General features: G+C 39.8%; 1 protein-coding gene across 5 annotated transcripts; it reads left to right on the forward strand.

Annotated features, from left to right (window-relative positions):
- The first annotated feature begins 691 nt into the window (after nucleotides 1-691).
- On the forward strand, nucleotides 692-21,564 carry LOC125301960. Of its 5 annotated transcripts, none has more exons than XR_007194818.1 (13): nucleotides 2,291-2,561; nucleotides 8,445-8,495; nucleotides 8,657-8,838; nucleotides 8,926-8,990; nucleotides 9,091-9,226; nucleotides 13,303-13,482; nucleotides 14,188-14,325; nucleotides 14,590-14,660; nucleotides 14,910-16,886; nucleotides 17,983-18,119; nucleotides 20,003-20,120; nucleotides 20,272-20,348; nucleotides 20,778-21,564. XR_007194818.1 is itself a non-coding variant. In XM_048254859.1 (10 exons), exons 2-10 carry the CDS (start codon nucleotides 2,522-2,524, stop codon nucleotides 14,997-14,999), a joined length of 975 nt encoding a protein of 324 aa, XP_048110816.1. In that variant the 5' UTR covers nucleotides 692-741; nucleotides 2,507-2,521; the 3' UTR covers nucleotides 15,000-16,642. The 5 variants fall into 5 exon arrangements, 3 of the variants coding, with proteins under 3 accessions (XP_048110816.1, XP_048110824.1, XP_048110833.1); XR_007194819.1 differs by having other exon boundaries at nucleotides 8,701-8,838; nucleotides 9,091-9,248; XM_048254859.1 differs by lacking the exons at nucleotides 17,983-18,119; nucleotides 20,003-20,120; nucleotides 20,272-20,348; nucleotides 20,778-21,564 and adding an exon at nucleotides 692-741 and having other exon boundaries at nucleotides 2,507-2,561; nucleotides 9,091-9,248; nucleotides 14,910-16,642.
- The last annotated feature ends 836 nt before the right edge of the window (nucleotides 21,565-22,400 follow it).

The raw sequence follows: 22,400 nt of genomic DNA on the forward strand, positions 1-22,400 counted from the left end.
TAGGTTTAGGGGGTAGCTGTGCAGCAAGGCATACATGGCCTCCTCAGTCAAATTCTGAGCCATTTACTGATCACATTCACTCCCTCCTGTCTCTCTTCACTGTACTATTTGAACAAAAAATCCTATACATATAATGTACTATACAGCATAATTGCTTAATCTAAGTAAAAAATCATTGTGGCTCAGAAATTCATATTTTTGCCATTTATATTGTATAATTTGTGGCTTCAGAACACATTGCCATTGAACATAACTCTTTGCTGTTCAGACAAAAAACAATTACACAAGATACAGGTTCGGTTCCAATGACTGTAATTTCAGCATTCTTAAAACAGGTCTAAGCAGGTTTAAATTCCCCTGCCCATGTTGTTCATGGCAGTGCATCAATGCATTCATTATATCTCTCAGTGAAACTTAAATGGCAGAGCAAGTCACTCAAGTTTTAAAATAGCCCAAGTTGTGATTACTCTTCATGAAGGAACATTGAGGATGGTGTTGCAGTAGCAATCTCAGCTCTTCAATAAAACACATGTTTTTAAAAGCACTAACATCTGGATGTTAAAGTTTACTGATATTCAGCTGACACTTTTATCCATGATAAACTCGCAACAGCAGGAATCAAACCAGGATCGACCATGTCTCAGTTGTGTCGATGATGTTATCACTCCTCGACCACGCCCGCACACCCAACACCCAAGACACTCATACACACACACACACAAGGACAAGGATAACTAACAGGTAAGATGTCTTGAGTCTTTTCTATAGCCTGATATCCACTCTCACTACACTTTTGTAAGAGATTTACTTTCATGTATTATGTATTTTTCCAAGCAAAGGTTTTGTGATATTCAAACATTCAAATGAAATCTAATTTTCAAAAAGCATGTAAATATTTTCTCTATTTGCCTATGATACTTGCATGACGAAAACATGCAACCATGCTGAGTAATGTAATGAAAGCATTGTAATTGTGTTAGCAATTTTGCATAAGTGAAACAGTCCTCATGTGCATGTTTTCACTGAACAATGTTTGCATTGAAAGTATTGACTGCTTTACTAATGTCGTGTACATGTGTACAACAACAATAGCCTAAACTAGATGAAAAAGCTGAAGATCTGGAGAGCATTGAGGCCAAGACAGTGGTCTTTGGTGGAGGGGCCTAAACATTTAAGCAAAGAAACATCAAACCAAAAATGTTAAAATGCCTTTATTTCACTGGGCAGAAGCATATTTAAAGGAACCGTATTTAAGAAAAATATTTCAATTAATCATAAAATGGCCCTGATATGTCACTAGACATTAAGAAATCATGTTCATTACAAATACTTATATCACTGACAACAGTAGTCCGGCCAGGATATTGTCATTTAAAAAGTGAAGTTGCAGCCCTCAACTGATGTTGGATGTTGTTTTGTCATGTCATGTTGTGTTTTGGCCTGATGCGCCACCCTCCACCTATCTACTAATCACGAAGTCAGTATGTTTCGCCATCCGGGTTGGCAACCTCGAGTCAGGGGGGAGGGGATACACCGCTCTTCAGTATTTTGAAAGTGATTGCAGTACCAGTTTTGGCCACAATCTTACATATAGTTCCTTTAAATCAGTCCTTTGACGAGTCTTGAGACTCTCTCGCCCGCCCCTACTGCCTGTAGGAAGAATATCCCACTTGCAAGTTCGGTGTATCCTACCCGCCGACCGAAGCAGGATCAGTTTACAGCACAGAGGCAGGCTAACGAAACGCTAGAGATTGTTGCAAACGTGTGTATAATGGCAGAGCCGGCGAAGAAGCAGCGAAAACCCTAGACAGAAGACGCAAAGAAAAGGAAAAGAGCTTCAGACCGAGTGAGGGGGAGTTTCGTAGAGAAAAAGCATCAGGCTTGCCTGGTGTCCCTTTAACAAAACAGGTATGTGATGAGTCAGGGTATATACAGTATATCACATGTTCATCAGGCAGCAGGTGCAAGCATTCAAACAAACAATCTTAACAAATCAACCAATCCCAAACCCCTGGTTTGATGTTTCTTTGCCTAATGAAATGGGATGAAGACCAGGGGAAGTCGTCAAACAAAGCCGAGCTGCTGGAACCTTTGTGTCTAGAGGGGCATGAAGTCTAATAGCAACGTGAAAGACTGACAGAGAGATACACTCAGAGGTTAAAGTGGGGGAATGCAGTTCCGCCACCTCAGATAAATTAATAATAAATATATTCTTTCATACCAACGATATAGTGCGATGATATTGTTAAAATAAATGGTGAGTTCATTTTTCGCGTGTACAGGGGTGACCAAGAAGCTAGCCATTCTTGTTCAGTATTCTTGTTCAGTATTGCTACACCCCGATATACTCAATATGTTGTCCAACGGTGAGTCATTTTTCCCACTGGATTTTAGGGTTCGCCCACCTGCCAGATCCCACTTTAACCACTGGATACACTGATATTAAATCATCTGGAGACGCTTTAACCCTACAACCCTTATTGTAACTGTGACGTTTCTTTCAAAGGAAACAAGGGCCAAAATGAAGGTGGTCTTTCTCCTGGGACTCCTCCCACTGATAGGTAAGTCGGAGAAGCCCATGAAGTCTTCACAGCAGTGAAATATTCTGACCTGCACCTGCATAATCTGTGGAAGTGCTTTACCTTGGTTACTAGCTTTATGTTTTTATTATTCAGGGTCCAAATAAGAATCATCCAACAAGTAGACATGTAGTGATTCTCCCCTCAGATGTATGGGATGACAGTGGATATTATCCACAAGAGGGTGCACTTATGTATTTGTCTTACACTTCCAAGCACAAATCTGTTCATTTCCATGATGATGATAACCCTATAGATAGATAATGTCAACTCAAGTTTTGAATAAAACACAACCTTATTATATTCAATAGTCATTCCAATTGAGCATTCCATTTATATGATTGAATTACGTAGGTAAGTGTATACTGTGAAAAAAGGAAGAAAGGGTTTATCAAAGTTACTAAACCACAAAACATGAAATTACACAAACTTCAATGTCTCTAAAACACAATGTTGAACTCATATTTTGCCACAGCAATTAATTTATCCAACAGAATTATGTAAGATGAATGTGAAGCACCTAAGTACTGAACCAGGAAGCCAGGAAACCATATTTACAATGTGTTGTATCCACCACACAAAGGGCCATATTATGTAATTAGACAAATCTTATTTATTTTTGCATACCAGATTTATCCACTGTTACTTCAAATGGAATAGGCCTAACTCTCTCCTTATAAAAGTTGACTTCTCTTTATAATATACTGTTTAAAAACCTGGCCAGGTATTGAGCTCTTTTAGCTCTGTTTCTCTAACAAAGTCAAAGTCAAAGATCAGCTTTATTGTCAAGTTATGTAGACAGAGGGCAGTAGATCAAACAGATTGTGAGCGGGGGTGACTTGCATCACTCACAATTTTGGTCGCCTTGCCGGTGAGGTGGGTGGTGTAAATGTCCTTCAGGGAGAGTGAAGCACCAATGATCCTTCCAGCTGTGTTCACTATGCGCTGCAGGGCTTTCCTGTTGTATTCAGTGCAGCTTCCGCCCACACAGCGATACAGCTGGAAGGATGCTTCTCAATGGTGCCTCGGTGGGAATGTGGTCATGATGGCTGGTGGAGCACTTGCTGCGCCTGAGTTTCTTAGGAAGTACATCTGGCTGAGCTCTCTTCGCCAGTGATGCAGTGTTGGTGGTCCAGGAGAGGTCTTCACTGATGTGCACCCCCAGGAATTTGGTGCTGCTCGCTCTCTCCACCACAGCACCGTCGATGGTCAGTGGCAGGTGTTGGGTGTGACTCTCCAGGGAAGTCAACAACAATCTCTTTGGTCTTGCTGGCGTTCAGCAGGAGGTTGTTGTCCCCACCACGTGGTCAGATGTCGAGTGGACCAAACCTGTATTGAGTCACAAATTCGCCCTTGGTGATGAGACCCACCAAGTTATTAATGGTCAGCAAATTTCACTATGTGATTGTTGCTGTAGGTTGCAATGCAGTCATCGTCAGCAGGGTGAAGAGCAGCGGACTGAGTACGCCAGCAGCCTTGGGGCCCCCTGTGCTCAGTGTGATGCTGCTTGAGGTATTGTTGCCAACATCGCGTACTACTTGGGGCCTCCTGACAGAGGAAGTCCAGTAGCCAGTTGCAGAGGTAGGTACTGAGTCCCAGTTTGTAGGAGTTTGCAGATGAGTTGTTGTGGTATTATGGTGTTGAATGCAGAACTGAAGTCTATAAACAGCAATCTCACATATGAGTCTCTTTTCCAGGTGGGTGAGGGGCTGGGTGGAGGCAGAGCAGATTGCATCCTCTGTGAACCCGCTTGGCTCGGTATGCAAACTGGAAGGGTCCAGGGTGGGGGGAGAATGGCTTTTGATATGTGACATGACAAAGCCGCTCAAAAGCACTTCATGATGATGGGGTGTCAGTGCCACAGGGCGGTAGTCATTGAAAGCAGGATGGAGCAGTTTTCTTGGCACAGGTATGATGGTGGCAGCTTTGAAACATGATGGGACGATGGCTTGCTTCAGGGAAGTGTTAAAGATGTCTGTGAAGACATCCTTAAGCTCCCGCGCAGTCCTTCAGTACGCCACGACCTGGGATGTTGTCTGGACCTGTTGCCCCACTAGGTGTTGATAGCAGCAAGTGTCCTCTTCAGCTGTCGGCAGAGAGGCACAGGGGGCTGCTCATGTAGGGGGATGGGTCTTCTGTGGGCAGGTGCTGTTTTGTGCTTCAAAGCGACAAAGAAGCGGTTCAGGTTGTTGAGCAGAGGGATGTTGCTCTCACAGCTCTGTGGCCTTGGGCTTGTAGTCCATTGAGGGGCCAAAGAATGCCCTGCCATAGGCTTTAATGAGTTCCTGCTGTCTTTGAAGTGGGTGGTTATCTTGTGAGTGTATTCCTTTTTGCTTCCTTTGCTTACTGGGACAGGTTGCTCTCGCTGTTTTCATGCCAGCTTCATCCCCAGCTCTGTAGGCTTTGTCTCTGGCCCTCAGCAGCCTGAGGACATCCCCTGTCAGCCATGGCTTCCAGTTAGCCCGAGTGATGATGTCTTTTTTGTGTGGGTCCACATCATCGATGCACTTGGTGATGTAAGAGGTTACAGTGTCTGTATACTCCTCTATGTCTGTCGGTTGTTGTAAGTGGCTGCCTGCTTAAACATTTCCCAGTCTGTTGTGTCAAAGCAGTCTTGAAGAGCATCGGAGGCTCCCTCAGGCCACACTTTACCTGCTACGAACCGGTTTGTTCGCTTTTACCCTTTGTCTGTATCGCGGGCATTAGCATAACAGTGATATGGTCTGAAAGTCCAATGTGGGGGGGGGTGGCTTTTGTATGCTCCTTTGTGTGTAGTGTAGACCAGGTCCAGGATGTTATCTCCTCTTGTTGGAAAATCAACATGCTGGTGTAGCTTTGGAAGTACAGTTTTTAGATCAGCATGGTTAAAATCTCAATAACCATCTTTATAGTTCGCTAGCTATCTTGATGACTATGGGCGTAAGTCAGTGATCCAGGGCAAGTATTAGCTGAAACAGACAATAGGTCCAGAACTGTCACTCACCTTTTCGCACTCACTCGCACCCACTTGTCCTGTTCTGGCCCTATGGCTGGCTCTCTGAGAATCACATGTTTGCTTTTTAAACGGGAAGCGGGAAAGAAGGAAGGAAGAATGAATGAATGAACATGGATAGAATGCGATCTGCGCTTCTGATAACCTCCTTATCACATCACACACTGGATTTATCCTCTTCTTTACGCCGACATAAGGGAATATTTTTCCGCGTATCCATCAGATGATTTCGAGGAGGTGAGATCTATCCTTTTTCCTTTTTTTTGCTTGCGGAGTTTAAAAGAGAAGTTCAGTGTGATATTGACCTAAAGTAGCAGCAACTGGAGTCCATGCATTTCCACGGAATTATTTTTGGAATCTGATCCCTTATCATACCTGTTCATTTGTACTCGTCGCTCGACTTATCGTGATTCAAAATGGCGGCAAACGGTAAACTTCCTGAATGTCTGTATAACTCGTCTTGTAAATAAACTACCAGTGCTATGCCTCGTTTTAAATGTCAGGGCCCTCGGAAGTCTACCAATGAAGTGTGGAGCTACTTTAAAACAGTGATTTATTTGCATGGCTAGTCTGATGCCCGAGGCACCCCCAACAACCTGTTGGTAGCATCGGCTAAGTAGCGCCAGGTTTCGGAGTGCAGGGGACAAGCCGAGATGAGCTATGAGACAAAAGTTCACACTCGGTATCATGTTTCAACACACTTTAGGTCAATATCACATAGAACTTTTTTTTAAAGTGTCTTGCCATACCCTCGGATTTATGGATTATTATTGCCGTGGATTATTTTCATTTTGAGACTGATTGAAGATACAGAGGGTTTTTTTTTGTTACTTTTCCCGCTTTGTTTCCTCCTTTTTTGTTGTGCCGCGTCGGCGGTGTTTGGACAATTATAGACTATGGCCTGTGGGCTTATCTCTCTCTCTCTCTCTCTTTCACTTTCTCCCCCATGATGAAAGCACATCACCCTCACAAAAGCCCTTCAATAAATCTAAGCATGCTAGAGATTCTGTTCTGTTCTCCCTGTCGGGACTTATTTTCTGATAATTACCGGCGGACAATACATTATCCCTTACATAAAGCTTAGTTTTAAATGAAACACAACCTTATATTCAAATAGTCATTCCAATTGAGCATTCCAGAATCTTATTGAATCACATAAGGTAAGCATACTGTGAAAAAAGGAAGAAATGGGGCAGCCGTGGCCTACTGTTTAGCGCTTCGGACTTGTAACCGGAGGGTTGCTGGTTCGAACCCCGACCAGTAGGCATGGCTGAAGTGCCCTTGAGCAAGGCACCTAACCCTTCACTGCTCCCCGAGCGCCGCTGTTGTTGCAGGCAGCTCACTGCACCGGGATTAGTGTGTGCTTCACCCACTGTGTGCTGAGTGTGTTTCACTAATTCACGGGTTGGGATAAATGCAGAGACCAAATTTCCCTCACAGGATCAAAAGAGTACATATACTTATACTTACTTATACTGAAAGGGTTTGTCAAAGTTACTAAACCACAAAACATGAATACACAAACTCCAATTTCTCTTTAAAACACAATGTTGAACTATCATACTTTGCCACAGCAATTAATTTATCAGACAGAATTATGTAAGACAATGTGAAGCACCTAGGTACTGAACCAGAAAGACAAATTATCATATTCCATTGTGTTCCCATAAGCCTTTGCAAGAACATGGAGATAATCACACAACTATCAGTGTTGCCAAAAGTTTTCACATATCTTAATGAGGGTTATGCTAGGAGATTAGTAGAATTTTGGAGCAGGGTTGTATCTTATGTAATGCTTTCAGATGAACAATGCTTTGTTCCACCATGAGTATGTGGAACATGCTCAAGACATCAGTGGTTTCATAGCACAGGTCTCACACCACAATGAATGCTTCAGAATGCTGCAGTGTTATTCAGAATAGTTTAGGTCAAGACTGCATCTTGAAGGTGTCATCTCAACAAAATTTTACATTAGAAGTAATACTGCAGCCTGCATTTTTAAGTACAACATTTGAATGCCTACTCTCATTGCATGCATCCACCTACATAACATGATGATGTTGAAATTATATGAATATCCCTGTAAACTAAGGCCTAGTCCACACATACTAAAACTATCTTTTTTTCCTCCGTCTTCCCTGGAACCGTATCAAGAATATTTCCGTCAAAACGGATCCATCTCAACACGACTCAACACGTTACTTCATACCGCAGGCCTATAGATGGCACTGTTTCTTTACAGAAATTGACCAAAGTTTGTGCTTTACAAACAGACAGAATAGCCTATGACGAAATGGCTAGTGCAAGGAAACCAGAATTGTTTGTGTGGACTGATGGTGAACTGTCAACTGTAGTCAACTGTAAAACTAATAAACTTTATTTTACGGTTTGTGAAGGGTGCAGTCCCGTCCTTTATTTGGCTAACACAGGTAGGCCTACTGGTAGGCCTACTAATCACCTTTACTTTCTTTGGTTGTAGTACCAAATAGTCCGTGATTCACATTAGTTTTGGCTATCACCGCAATTATGCTACTAAACGCAAGGCTTACCCAAGTTCTAGGCTATTCTGTCGCCACATTTATAATATTGCTATAAAACCTTCGTTAGTAACAGTCGATATGTTTGCCTGCATCAAATCGCGCATTTGCATTCAGTGTGCTACCATCGGCAATTTAAACAATTTCCTTGGAATCACTTGCACAAATTGAGTAATCATATTATGAATCAATTTTGTAATCCAAAAGAGACGTTCTGCATTAATTTTAGACATTTCATTTATGTGCAACCAATGTGCACATTGAAATCCAATGAGTTATTTTTTTGTTCTGATACATTGACAAACACTTTGTTGTTGTTTTTTTTATAATCTGTAGGGCTTTTCAAAGAAGTTCACACACAAATAACACAATCAAGCGGTTCCTCAGGTGAGTGATCTAGCTGGTAGATGAAAAATCAAAGTCTAAGTCACAGAATAAGAAATGTAAGACATGCAATTCCATAAATACCAAAAGCCAAAGCTATTGCCAAAAGGCTGGCTCCTTACCATTAAAAAGTTAAAGTGTTTCTCTTTGGTGTATATGTTAAGCCTTCTCAACAAACACAGCCCCTCAAACTACACCAGTTCCACAGACTGCTCCAGTCACAGAAGCATCCGTCCCACAGCCTGAGGTCAAGCTGGAATTCAAACTAGAGATGACATTCACACCAGAGCTTAAAAACACCTCTTCACCAAAATTTGTACAGTTGGCTTCTCAAGTGGCCTTAGCGGTACAACCATCACTATGACATTTTTTTTACTTCTTCAATTAAAAGTAACCTGCATAACCTATACAAAATGGCACACTTTGATTTCAGCTTGATAGCATATATTCAGCAGTATTTGGATCCAGTTTCAACCATGCAGAAATCAAAAGCTTCAGGTAGAGTGTAACAGATCAATTATCATACAATACATAGGCCTAATCATATTTGTTTTCAGACTTTCATTTCTTTACTAAAATAGATATTTCATCTTCTCAGACAGGGGTCGGTCATTGTGGATTCAGTACTGATTTTCAATGATGTAAACTCTGTTCCTGAAACTGGAAATGTGACTGACACCTTGGTACTAGCTGCTTCCTCCAACAATTCACACTTTGCTCATCTTCACCTCAATGTGAGCAGTATAAAAGTTGAACGTAAGGATTTTGTTTGACCATATCAAACTTATTATTTTCTTCATTGCTAACAATTTGCTATGCTGTGTTGTCCCCTATAGTCAATTCTTAAAGCAGTGCTCGAATTACGTGGGAGCCAGAGGAAGCCGAGCTCCCTTAGAGTGAGGACTGGCTCCCATGAAAGCAACAAAGTCAAAAATCTGAGGGGGTCTCTCATATCTGAAGGCAAGCGCGCCGGAAGCACCGGTGCAGGGGGTGCGGGGTACGCGAAGGGGGTCCGTGAAGGCACTCCAGGAAATTAGGCCTACGTGAAATTTTTGATGCAAAGCCGATTGAATAAACACACCCTTTCTTCTCTGTTACATTGCTCCGCAACTGTTCATAGCAGCGAGAAGCCTTTATCCTGTGACAGAGCAGAAGTGGGGCTTTCCAACGAGACCACGCACTTGTCTGTATGTTAAAGTATGAAGATTAAAAAAATCATTAAGACATTAAATCATATTTACAGTCTCTGCGTTCACCTGCGCACCCATTACTCTCGTTTGAATTACTCGTGAACTCATAGATATGGCAAGCATATCAGATGAAAGAGGAGACACAGGGCTATCCATTGGTACCAGGTATGTCGATCCTTCTGGCTTATGAAAACAGACAAAGTGACTGCAAAATAATAACGTCATGTACAAAAACCAACTGCACACCCATTACTCTCGTCGGACCTGTCATCGGATAGATATGCCACGCATGTCAGATGAAAGAGGAGACAGAGCTATCATTTGATACCAAGTACATCCTTCTGGGTTATAAAACAGACGAAGTGACAGCAAAATAATAACTTCATATAGCTCGACTTACCTCGCGTTTTCTCTGTTTTTGTGACAAAGCATGTTTATAATCCAACGCTATTGAGTGTTTCTCTATGGCAAAGAATGTTCATAATCCGGTTTTGAGATCCTAGCAAATTCCTGCATGGTATTCAATTCAAGCCTCACATTGCATCCCAATTTGTTCGACAAAGAAACACCTTTTTTGCCTTTACTTTGTTGATGGCAATGCAGTAAAAAGTTGTAGAGAATCATGAGTGCAGACAGGCACACACACAAACTCGGGTCAGGTAAGATCAGTTCGTGTTACAAGTATGGAGCGCAGAAAGGTCATTTTTAATCACTAATTAATGTATAACATGATTACAGTCAAACACAAAGGGAACAGGCACAATTGGGTAACTAATTCTAGTGTCGTTTTCTTACAGGGATAAACAGTGACAGGTTAGCCTACTATGCTAACCTTCAAAATGTAGCAAGTAGGTTACGTGCAGATCTTTTCATCACAGTCATTAACAAGGCTTGGCTGCGTGCACAGGACAGAACATGGAGATTGTGATCATTATTATTGTAGGCTATAGACTACCTCCTTTATTCCTTGAATGGAAATTCAGGTTATGCTGGTGTGTCTGTGTCTGTCAATATCAGACGCAGTTTGTTTTAGCAGATTATTCATTTAGAACTTCTAGCCTAGACTAAATCACTCTGCGTAAAAAGACGCTACTTGCAGTCCAATCAGCTTGAATGAAACCACAGCACCTAACCACGCACCTACTGTAACATAATGACAATTTTTGTTATACTTTTTAAAAATTATTATTAGACTATTTTATATCGTAACAGGAGCGTGCGGTCCATATGGGCAGGTGGGGCAGCGAACTACCTGAAGCATCCTCCACAAAAACTAGTTCCTCAGTAAATCATTGCTTCAAGTCTACTTTTAATAATGTGATGGTCACATTAATTATCTATAGTTTCTGTAGGCTTTCCAACTATTTTTGGTCTATTGACATCAACTTTTGGATGATGGTGGCGATTCTCGTTGAGTTTAATGTGTCATGCAATGTTGGGGCATGACACATATAAGTTATATACTTATCGCATAACCCTGGCGGCTTCAATAAGGATTGCAATCTGCGCTAAAAGACGCCTGTATGGTCGTAAAGTAGTCTGCCCCATGGTCATATTCTAGAACTGCTCAAATTATTCCGCCAGTAGGCCTATCGTTTCATTTCAAGATGCAGAAATGGCGAAGAGTGTTGCACCTGTTAACCATGTTGAGTTTCTGTTATTAAAAAAAACAATTTGAGAGGTTGAAATTAGAAGATACGTTAGCTAACCCTGGTGTCTTCCTCGGTTTAGTAGCTAGTGGATTTAATAGCATCTTTTGACAGCGCAAAAACGAGAAGGCAACGGTGTTTAAAGGTATGCCACCCAAAAATACGAAGCTTTTTTATTGCAGTCTAGGCAAAATAATTAGCCATACAAACTGGCAACTGGTGACCAGGCTTTCAAATGTGGATTTTAATGTGTAAAATAGCATTAGCTGTTAGGATATTACCCAGGATATTGTCACAGCTAACCTAGCTTCTGTAATCTTTCAACCAAAGTTAGGAGTCATGTTGAATAAGGGTGTGCCGCACGGACAGTCACATAGGCTATAAGTCACCATCACTGACTGTTAGGATAATGGGGCTACCAATCTTGCAGTCGCAATAAACAATGGATCCGAGACATTTTCCTGTTCCTATATTCTGTTTATGTAGGCTAATGTATTTGTGAATGTAGCCTGCACAATGAAAGAAATAAAAGATAAACTGGTGCATTTCCATACTCATAGAAATGAACATTGCGAGACACTTATCTCTTCTATGATCTCATCCCAGAAAGATTTTCTTTGACTTGTTAGTTTTTTTTAACATTTATTTTATCTAATGACATAGCAAACAGGATTAATTGAATCCACTATCCTTGCACTTGCGAAACTATTTTTCAGCATTCACGTTCCTCTTAAAGTGACAGGCACTCAATTAGATTTACACACCAAATGTGATGATATAGACAAGTGTAGCCTAATAATTTAAATATCAATATGATGTAATCAAATTACTAAATGTGTTTAGCTATTAGTAATCATGCAGATCATAAAATACTATAAATAATTATCAACATAAATGTATAGTTTATATATAATTCCAAAATATGAAAAAGAAACCTATGACAACCATCACTTTCTATGTGTGTGTGTGTGTGGAGGGTCAATCAAATTCTATGATTGCCACTGATGTGAATGATCTCACAAATCACACAAACCAAATCAAATTTAAAAAAATCGCAATAGTATCGAAATCGAGATTCTTCACTTGCTATTGGTATTGAAACAATAATGTTGGTATCGTGACAACAGGAGTTGTGGATGTGTCCCCACCAAAGCTGAGACCAAACCTACGTCCTTGATGTACATTAGCCTATAATACTAGAACATAGTTTGGCTGCAATGGCTTTATTAATTTGCATTTTCCCTATGTATAAATTAAAGACTACATGCGTTATTGTGTTTGACACTGAGGATAGCCTATCTGAGACGGTGGTCTGGTTCAAATGAATTACGTTATGAAAATGAGAATGGCACTCAGACTTACTCGTTTAGTCTATTTCTTTGTATTGTGAAATTGAAATGAAATATGGACTATTGCTATCAATAATATGTTGAAATTAATGAAAAGGAATCCATTTCTATGAAAAATCTCTGTCTGCTGTGTGCGTGTGTCAAGTTATAGCCTAGGCCTACTGTGCGCATATACTGCGCAAAAGTGCCACTGGCGCCTAGGCTATTTAATTGTATTGCCTTTAGGCTATGCGCAGGATGTGCCAACTTTTTATGAGATAGAGAGACCCCCTTAAAGACAAAAAGATAATTCGAGCCCTGTCTTAAAGCCATTTGAATTTAAATCAGATGAACATGAGTATGCTGCACAAGGAAGTCAGTACTCAAATGTTCGTAAGAGTACTCTTGAGTGTGCGTAGATTCTATTCTAAGAACAAATCCCAGATAACAAAACATTGGTGAATGTCAGAATCTTTGTGGTTCAAATTTAGATAAAAAATCTTTGTAAGAAAGTTGATGAATGAGGCTCAGTTTTTTTCTATTTCTGTATATGTACAAGCTTCTCAAGTGCATTATCTTCAGCATCAACCTCAATATTACAAACAACCTCAACATCAGTTATAACTAACAGTCTCTACCTTAGGCTCCATCACAACACCAGCACAGCCATCAAAGTCAGCAGCAGTCACAGCACCACCTCAGACTTCCCCTTCAACATCACATTCTACAGTGTTCTATCCATCCGCATCCACAACAATGAGAACAACAGAGGCTTCATCAACAGTCTTACTCTCCTCTACACCAGCAGTCACAACTCTACCTGGTTAGTCCAACCATGTGGAAAACATATTTGCTTTTTTGTTGTCTATAAATGGTGACTTCTCCTCTTGTAGTACTCCTAATTAGAACAACACTAACAACAACAACAACATCAAAAAATGTGTCTAGTAATAAAAAGAGAATGCAGTTTCAGGTATTTTGGTGACTCTGCACTTCCCCTATAGAGTCACAGAATATATATATATATATAATATTGACCCCTTCCCCCTGGACACCTTACATTTGTTTTGGAGTCAAAGGAGTAGCAACAGGCGAAGACAATCTCCAAAGAGCTATATCTAAGAAAATGTTTTACGATTCTCGTAAGATGTCTCGGCGGCACCATCAAGTTTGTTTTTCCATCAAAATGACTTTGCAGCTCTTATATTTATAGGTAAAAGTTACATAGGATGCCTTTAAAGGATTTTAGTAAAGATTTTCTCTTTGTAATCAGTCCTACTAGAACTGCTTTATATAATCAATGCACTTAAAAGAGGCTGCAACCACCACAAGATCATCCATTAATGTTTTCTTAACAGTGAGCAATCTGGTGTGGGCATGGACATTGTGATCACTATTTCACAGGATTCTTTTTCTAGGATGCAGTCATGGTTGTTTAAAATGCTGTCTGACAAATGTTTTCTTATACTCCTGCAGTTTAATACTTCTGCAGTCAAAGCTTTTCTTTTCCTCTCCTCTGCATCATTAGGGAGCTGCTCCTCCCCAACATCGCTCTGCTGTCTGGGCCTAAACAACACATGCTACCGTAACGGCTGCTATTGTGATGAGGCCTGCGTCCGTATCACAGACTGCTGTTCTGACTACAATCAGACTTGTAGTTCACTTCGTAAGAAAACAATACCCACTTCAATCCATTATGGGAATTGGCATCCCTCAGAAATATTTAATCACATTAGGAACACTTGACCCCTGTTTCACCATGGCATGCAGTTTCACTGGGTCTTTACCAGTCACTCAAACTCTTACCAACTATTACAAGTTATTTTAGTCTATGATTGACTGAGAGTAGGTCTAGTACAATGTACCGTAGGTTTCAATTTGATCAGTGTCAGGAGTCACACATCCATTTCCACTGAAATACCCCCCTTAGATCCCTCCAGAGTCATCATGAAAGTGAGAGGCAACCTGAACACACACAGGGGAGAGGCGGCCTTCCAGGAAGTGAGTTACATCATGCCATGCTTATTCACCCAAAAATGCTTAAAGGTCATTATAATAAAGTACTGTAGACTGTATTGCTTTTAGATACTGAATGTTAAATGACATATTAAGTTACAGTACATCCGTTAAAAATAGGGCCAGAGTCGGTATCTCCAAATACAAAAATGTTATTCAAAATGTCAATAATATGTGTGTTGTTAATTGTTAATGCACTGAGGGTTTTCATTGTGATATATTCTCTCTCCACAGCTGGACTTTTTTCTAGTGAACAAACTGAAGGAGCTCTGCAGTAACTGTGAAGTACTGATTCTGAACAAAACAATCATGAAGGTTCCTTGAGTGATGGACGTTCAACAGAAGACCGAGCGATACAGCCTTTACACTTCCTGCTTGGCCTTTCCATTTCAGTCACTTATGCTTTCTAATACTTCTACTACTTCCATTTATTCAGTCATTTCCTTGTATTTAGTTATCACAATTAATTAGTGAACTGACAGTTTTGGGTGGGGAGCAGTGGAGTCATTTGGCAACAACTTGTTTATCCACAGTTGGTCCTTCTTCTAAAGAACATGTGAAATGTGTAGGGACTGCACAGCCCTGATGAGGGTTAGACTTCTAAACAGTCACAATAAGTGGGCCTATGCACTGGTTTATCACTTGTGAAGTCATTATGGAAAAGTAATCAACAAAACAGAACAAAACAGAATTTCATTTCACCCCCAAATTTCAAATGCCCCCCAAAAGGAACACTTGATAACTGTTTAATTATCTGTCTATATTGAGATTTGAATTTACACCATTTCTCAATACAACACACAAATTGCATTACTACTGTTTCACCACTAGAGAGCAGCACACACTTGAGGGGAAGTTACTGGTGCAAAGTTACAACCCTGTTGAGGTTGAAAAAGCTGAACAAGAACCCTAAACCACCTTGCAAAGTAACCTATAACTAACCTGTTTGATGTTGAGTATATAGCCTACTCTGCACTTCTGGTCAGACTCATGTGTGAGGCCATATGTATAGCGTGCAAAGCAGATCATCATTCCTTACAGTATGAGAGGTGAGATGCTGTGCAGAGGGAACAGATAAGGAAGTCTAACTCACTCAACCTGTGTGCCTGTATGTGTGTGTTGTCCTTGAGCACTTCTGTTTGTAATATTATGTTCTGCACTGTTTGGTGTGTTAAAATCACATTGATGTTCTCCAAGAGCATATTATCACCAAACCGGACGTTCAACAAATAGCTGAAATGAGGAGTGCATGACATCAGTCATAGTATCTTATCACTCACCTTCACATAGCATCTCACTTTCCATGAGTTCTCTGACGTGTTGATCATTGTTCGTTCTGTTGAACTGTTTGTTTTAGAAAAGGCACAGGAAAGAGCAGGTAAACACTGAACTTTTCTACAGAATCTACCAGTATGTTCCAGAATTTGCATTCTTGATCTATGGTAAACAGAGCAGAATAACCAACATACATTTGATTGGGTGAAATCCAACATTCCATCAGGTATTAGAATATTATGTTGAGTAGTTGGCTATTCTACCTTGATTTGTTTCCTTTTTGGGTGTCACTTTGGGTTAAAAAGCGTCAGCCAAATGTAATGTAATGTAATCGCTGAGTAAACGTGTGGTGAATCATTCGTACTCCATTATAGAATAGCCGTCATCACCATGGACTTAAACAAAGAAATGCTTGTTGTGAAATTTAGCTTTTAACACCAGTTTGTGCTCTGTATTTCAAAACTAATATCACTTTACTAGTGACTTTGTCTGTTGACTTGGCTGATGTGTCCCTCATGATTAAAACCAAAGAAATGTGCCTTTTAGCAGTGTTTGCTCTGTATTTCAAAACTATCACTTTACTATCTGTTGACTTGGCCTATGTGTATTGATCATGGTCCAGAAACATGATATCATATATGTCTTATTATATTTAACTGTCAACATGATGTTTATTAAAGCTATTAAAACCACATTACCCAGTAGGGGACTTGAAAAAAAAAATCATTATTTCCTGAAAACACCCTGTAGTGTCAACAAATCCTATGAGAAGTTAGAAACTATTATCCAAAAAAACATCCTGGTTAGTATGACCGGACAACTTCCTCATCTACTCCCTCTGCATAGCATCTCTCCACTCTTAAGGAATGATGGTCTGCTCTACGTACACTGCTCTTCTACTGCTGGTCATTCTGCAAACAGCATCAGAGAGCCCAGGTAAACACTAGACAACAGCTGCTGCTACTGAGCATGTTCTATTACTAGTTCCTACTCTAGCAAGAGGGGGAAAATCACCTTACGCTGACTGAGAAAAGACCTCAAACACAGTCAGTTTATAGCTGCATGGAGAAACATGGTTGGGAAAATATTTTCTGAAATCTTGTCTAAATGTTACTTATCATTCTGGCGTTTTACAGTAAAGCTACATGCTGTCAACCATTTTGCAGTACTTTTCCACTACATTGTTCTGAACCATAACATGCTGTATGTCTAGAAAGTAAGCGCACTTTGTATATGTTCAAATACTTTATACAGTATAAGTGCAAATATATATGCTAATCTAATTGTGGTTGTCTCTGAAAAGAAGCTAATCATTAAGAGCCCTATTTTGACGGTCTGAAATACATGGTCTGAAGCGTATGGTTTAAGCGCATTTAAGACGTGTCCAGTCAAAATTTTCTATTTTGGCGGCTTAATAAATTCGCCAGACGACACACATTGGTCAAAAAGGTTGTTCTTATTTTTCTTGATTAGTCATTGTGTTTCAAAATAGCTGTGCTTCACATGTGCCTTTCAAGCAACTAGGAGCAAGACTTGTGTCGCACTTGGCACCACTATGGGCGAGGTGTAAGAAATGGCCCTAAGACTCCACATTCTTCAAATGTATATTATATTATATTATATTTGTATATTATTTATTTTTGCCTGGGACTTGTTGCTAAGGGCTGCTTACATTTAGTGACAGGGCACCTTCAAAATAGTTATGCTTTACATGAGCCTTAAAGGATTTCAGTTAAAGTTATTTCACTGTGAAACCAGTCTGTTAGAATTGTTTCATGTGATCAGTAATGGAGGCTGAAAACCACTACAAAATAATCCATCCATGTTTCCTTAACACTGAGCAATGTGGTGTGTGTATGGGTATTACCATGACAGTGAGGTCTTTTCTCAGTTTTTCTTTTTAGGAATGCAGTGATGGTAGGTTAAAGAACTGTAGTTTTTAAAAAATATATAGGCAAATAAAACAAAAATACTGCAATTTTTCAACTGTTTTGTTTTCTTTCCTGCCCCTTTTTTTTGCAGCTTTTTTTAGCGAGCTGCTCCTTCCCAACATCGCTCTGCTGTCCGGGCTGTAACAACTCAGCAACCGTAATGGCTTCTTTTGTGACGAGTACTGGCTCATTCCCAGAAACTGCTGTTCTGACTACAATCAGACTTGTAATTCTTCTTGTAAGAATACAATATGCACTTCAATATATTGTGGGAATGTCTGGGAGTGTTTCATTAATCATCACTATTTTATAAAAACCCTTTACAAAAAATCCAATGTAGTGTCAACTGAAGGCACTCAAATTCTGCTAATTATTAGTAATTGTCTGTTAATTTATAACAACTAGTTACATATAATATATGGAAACAGAAATTGTTGTTGTTAGGATAAAAGGATAGGATATGTACAGGACAACCTGACTCTGCCAGATGGATTGCTTCGCATTTGCTCTGCATATCCATTTGGAAACTTTCCGTTGGAGAACGTTTGGGAAGGGGACGAAAAAAATCTAATGCCATCTTTTAACATACAAGTTAGGTTAGCGTTTTTACCCTTAAATATGCAGTTTTCATATTTTCATATTCCTTCGTTGTCATGGAGCTGGGACTGAAAGTGACCCTCAAATAGGCCTCTTAAATATGCAATCACTGTCATGGAGCACTGAACATTGATCTAACTGATCAGGTAGCCATGGAGTACATGATCTCCATATTCAAGTAGCCTAGGCTATACAAGCAATTATTAAAGAAGAGTTTCTGCTTGAATTCAAAGTATCATTTCAAATTATTCAATAGGCTACATTTAAACTATACAATGCTCAACTGACAGCAGCACCAAACAGTTACTGAATTTGCCTACGTGTAAAGAGCTAAATTACCTAGATTGTAGTTGAAGTTAATCACTGTAAGACAACTGAAACAACACAAAATAAATAGGGCTGTTGCTGGAAATATTTAATTCCTGTAGGCTATACCAGTGGTTTTCAAAGTGGGGGCCGCGAGCGGGTGCCAGGGGGGCCTCAGGAAGTTGGAAGGAAAAATAAAAGAAACAAATAAATACATTTGAAAAATGTAAAATATACCTTTTACTATGAGGGTTGTTATACAATGCCATTAGAATAATTTGTTGCATATCTGAACATTATATTTTTCATGATAATGACTGGGAATAATAGTAAAGTGATAGCTCTCATATAGCAGAAAGCCCCAAATGCAATTTTTACACACTGTGTGCTCTATCGCGAAGTGCTTGTGGCTAAAATAATTATTAGGATTAGCTTAATGTATTTTTACATTTGCCGTAGTATTGCCGATGGGTTTAATAACACATCAAGGGGGTCCTTGGCCAGAACCTAGTGGTATTTGGGGGGCCTTGTCGTGGAAAAGTTTGGGAACCCCTGGCCTATACTACATTGCTGGTACATTTTGGAACATTATAGCTACATTAAATAATTATCTTTAATGTCTTCCAGTAGCCTATCGTATAGGTTACCGTATATTAGTTGGCTTGTGCATGAATATGACTTGATGTTTTGTAGCCTACATTTCCGTCAGTCTACAGTCTTTTAGCCCATCTTTACCATGATAATTACCCTTCCAAGATAGAACCCTTTCGACGCTCTACTTATGAAAAAAATGTCTCCATTTTCATAATGGAGACATTGATAAAGGGCTAAGCCCGAAACGTTTGTTTCCCAGTTTTTTGTCTGTAGACTTGTTGAAAAAACCTCGGCTCTCAATACAAATTTGTATTAGAATCAAGCCCTTGAGTGCGCCTCTGCTTTTTTTCTACTGACTACAATCAGACCTGCAATTCCTCTCGTAAGAATACAATATGCACTTCAATATATTATGGGAATGTCTGGGTCCTGGGAGAGTTTCATTAGGAATATTTAATTATATTAGCCTATATTTAATTGTCACTAGTCATCATTACTATTTTATAAAACCCTTTAAAAAAGTCATCTGAAGGCACTCAAATTCTACTAATTATTAGTAATCGTCTGTTAGTTTATGACAACTTAGGCTATAGAGCTAATATATGGAAACAAAAATTGTTTCAGCTAACCACTTCTGCAATCACAACTGAAGACCGCACCTCAACAACTTCCCCACTTACCAGCAGTAAGTCACCAACATCCCGCTCAAACAGTGTAACGACTGAAGAACAGAAGCAAAAAGGTAACTGGAAGAAGTACAGTGGCTTACACTTTGATTAATTTGAGTGATGTGGTCTTGGAATTGCTTCAGTAATGTTCAAGTGTTACTGATATCACAAGAAAATCACAGAGGCTGACTCACACATCCATTTCCACTGAAATGCCTCCATTAGATCCCACCAGAGTCATCATGAAAGTGAGGGGCAACCTGAACACACACACGGGGAGAGGAGACCGTAGGCCTTGCAGAGTGAGTTACAGGCCATGCTTATCAGTGCATCCCTAAAATATGCTTCATTATAAAAATGAGTGCAACACATTTTAACATTAAATACTGTAGTAAATTGAATATTAGATATCAATTTAAAAAGAGGCTCATGCCAAGTCTCTATCTCCAAGTACACAAAGATGAAACATGATTATACACATATATATACAATGCATGGGTGTATTGCAGGCTCTGATGTTGCCTTCTTCCTCATCAAATAATAAAACAAAATGAGTGATAAAGAATATGAAATGGAGATTAGCCTCTTAGACTCTTGTAATCACTATCAGTGTATGACAGAATTATTATCCATCCATAGGTCATATTAGAGTAATTACAGCTATTTACAGTATATTAGGGTAATATTGATTGTTGGATAAATTTACATCATGACATTTTTTCTCTCCACAGCTGGGCGTTTCTCTGGAGCACACATTTAAAGAGCACTGTGGGGACTGCACCGTAGGGCTACAGATTCTGAGCCACAAGGCAATCACTAATGATTCTTAAGGGATGCCTGTTATAAACATTCAGCAGGGTCTGAAAAGCACAACCTTTTTGAACTAACATAAATATCTTTTTATATCATATCAGTGCAGTAAGCTGTTTTTTCTTATAATACTAATTCAATAAACAGTATTAAATTGATGTTGACTAACGACTTACTTAGGTCTACAAGGTATATTTATTGAGTGAATAAAAAGTCATATATCCAAAGGAATTGTGGCTATTCAATTGTTGGACTAGCAACACTAGGCCTATACATTTCTCACTAGGTGGTAGCAACGAGCTTCTGCGTGACTTGACTTTCTAGAATAAAGGCAGGCCTAGACTTTTAAGTGTTTAGTTAGAAAGAAAACATCATAATAAGAATTGGACTGGAACATTGAAGACAAGCCGCCGTTACAGATAGATAGATAGATAGATAGATAGATACTTTATTGATCCCCAGGAGAAATTCAAGTAACATAAGAGAGGGGATGTTAAATGAACAGCCTATAGATTGGCCAATTTTCTTAACAAAAAAAAAAAAAAATGATAGGCCCAAACCAAGGCTAGCATACATAAACCGAAAAAAAAAATCCTAACATTTTCTAGTCAAAGTGAATTTATTGTAGGCTAGGCTACTACTACCCGAATTATTTTTGCATGTCCAACCATTTGATTTCACATTTTTGATAGCCTAAAGTAAAACAAAATAAATTAGAAACAGGAGCTGAACATCTCACTCACCTAAGCTCGTTAGGCGGATCCCTTGATCTTTAGCCTAATATTCGGCAGGCGAACAAAAGTTCCTAGATATAGGCTACCATGGTCAAAAGAGGCTATGGATTCATTTCCATTGTGGTCTGAGATAGCACTCGATATCGCCATGGGGCTCGCCATCACTTCAAAGACACGCGGAAGGATAGATCAAATTAGGATAGGTCGGGCTCATGAACTCAGGATGCTCCTTTTGACCCAGGAAATTTGGTGTCCTCGTGTCTGGCTGGAAACCTAGCAGTCACTTCAAGAAGCTGATCGTAACATTCCCAAATTTGACATGAGGATTTAAAACTAGAATGACGACTCTGTGCCTTCTTTATTCTTGGGCCTAGGCTACTCACTTTCTTAAAGCGATTTTGGTCTGAATGAGACCTTAAACTCTTTTTTGGCCTTCAAATAGGGAATGGACACATGTTGTACCGATGAGATCTTGTAACATATTTTTGATTTGTTAAAAAATGACTCAATGTGTTTTGGCTCTCGTTCAAATCGCAGGGACGCACTGGCTCCAGGATGGCCCCTTTTCCCGGGCAACCGTCAGCTGATGGATTTGCCCACAACTGATTTACTGCAAAGCTTCGATAAAACGGGATAGCCCACTCACTAGGCCTATCTCATGTCAAGAGAGTAGGCTACATAGAGGCGCTAGTAAAAGTAGTAGATCTGAAAAGCTCCAGGTTGTTCGCCCGTTACTTCACATTATGCAGTTAGGTTTCTGCTCTCCACGTTTCCCTACGACACCGCAAGCTGTAGGCTATGTCGTGATAA

The sequence above is a fragment of the Alosa alosa genome, chromosome 1, assembly GCF_017589495.1.
Source record: "Alosa alosa isolate M-15738 ecotype Scorff River chromosome 1, AALO_Geno_1.1, whole genome shotgun sequence".
In the NCBI taxonomy this organism is placed as follows: Eukaryota; Metazoa; Chordata; class Actinopteri; order Clupeiformes; family Clupeidae; genus Alosa; species Alosa alosa.

Coding starts and splice junctions, on each gene's coding strand:
- LOC125301960 (XM_048254859.1), top strand. CDS start 2,522: ATGAAGGTGGTCTTTCTCCTGGGACTCCTCCCACTGATAG. Junction 8,496..8,656: donor ACAATCAAGCGGTTCCTCAG/GTGAGTGATCTA, acceptor GTATATGTTAAG/CCTTCTCAACAAACACAGCC. Junction 14,326..14,589: donor TCAGACTTGTAGTTCACTTC/GTAAGAAAACAA, acceptor TACCCCCCTTAG/ATCCCTCCAGAGTCATCATG.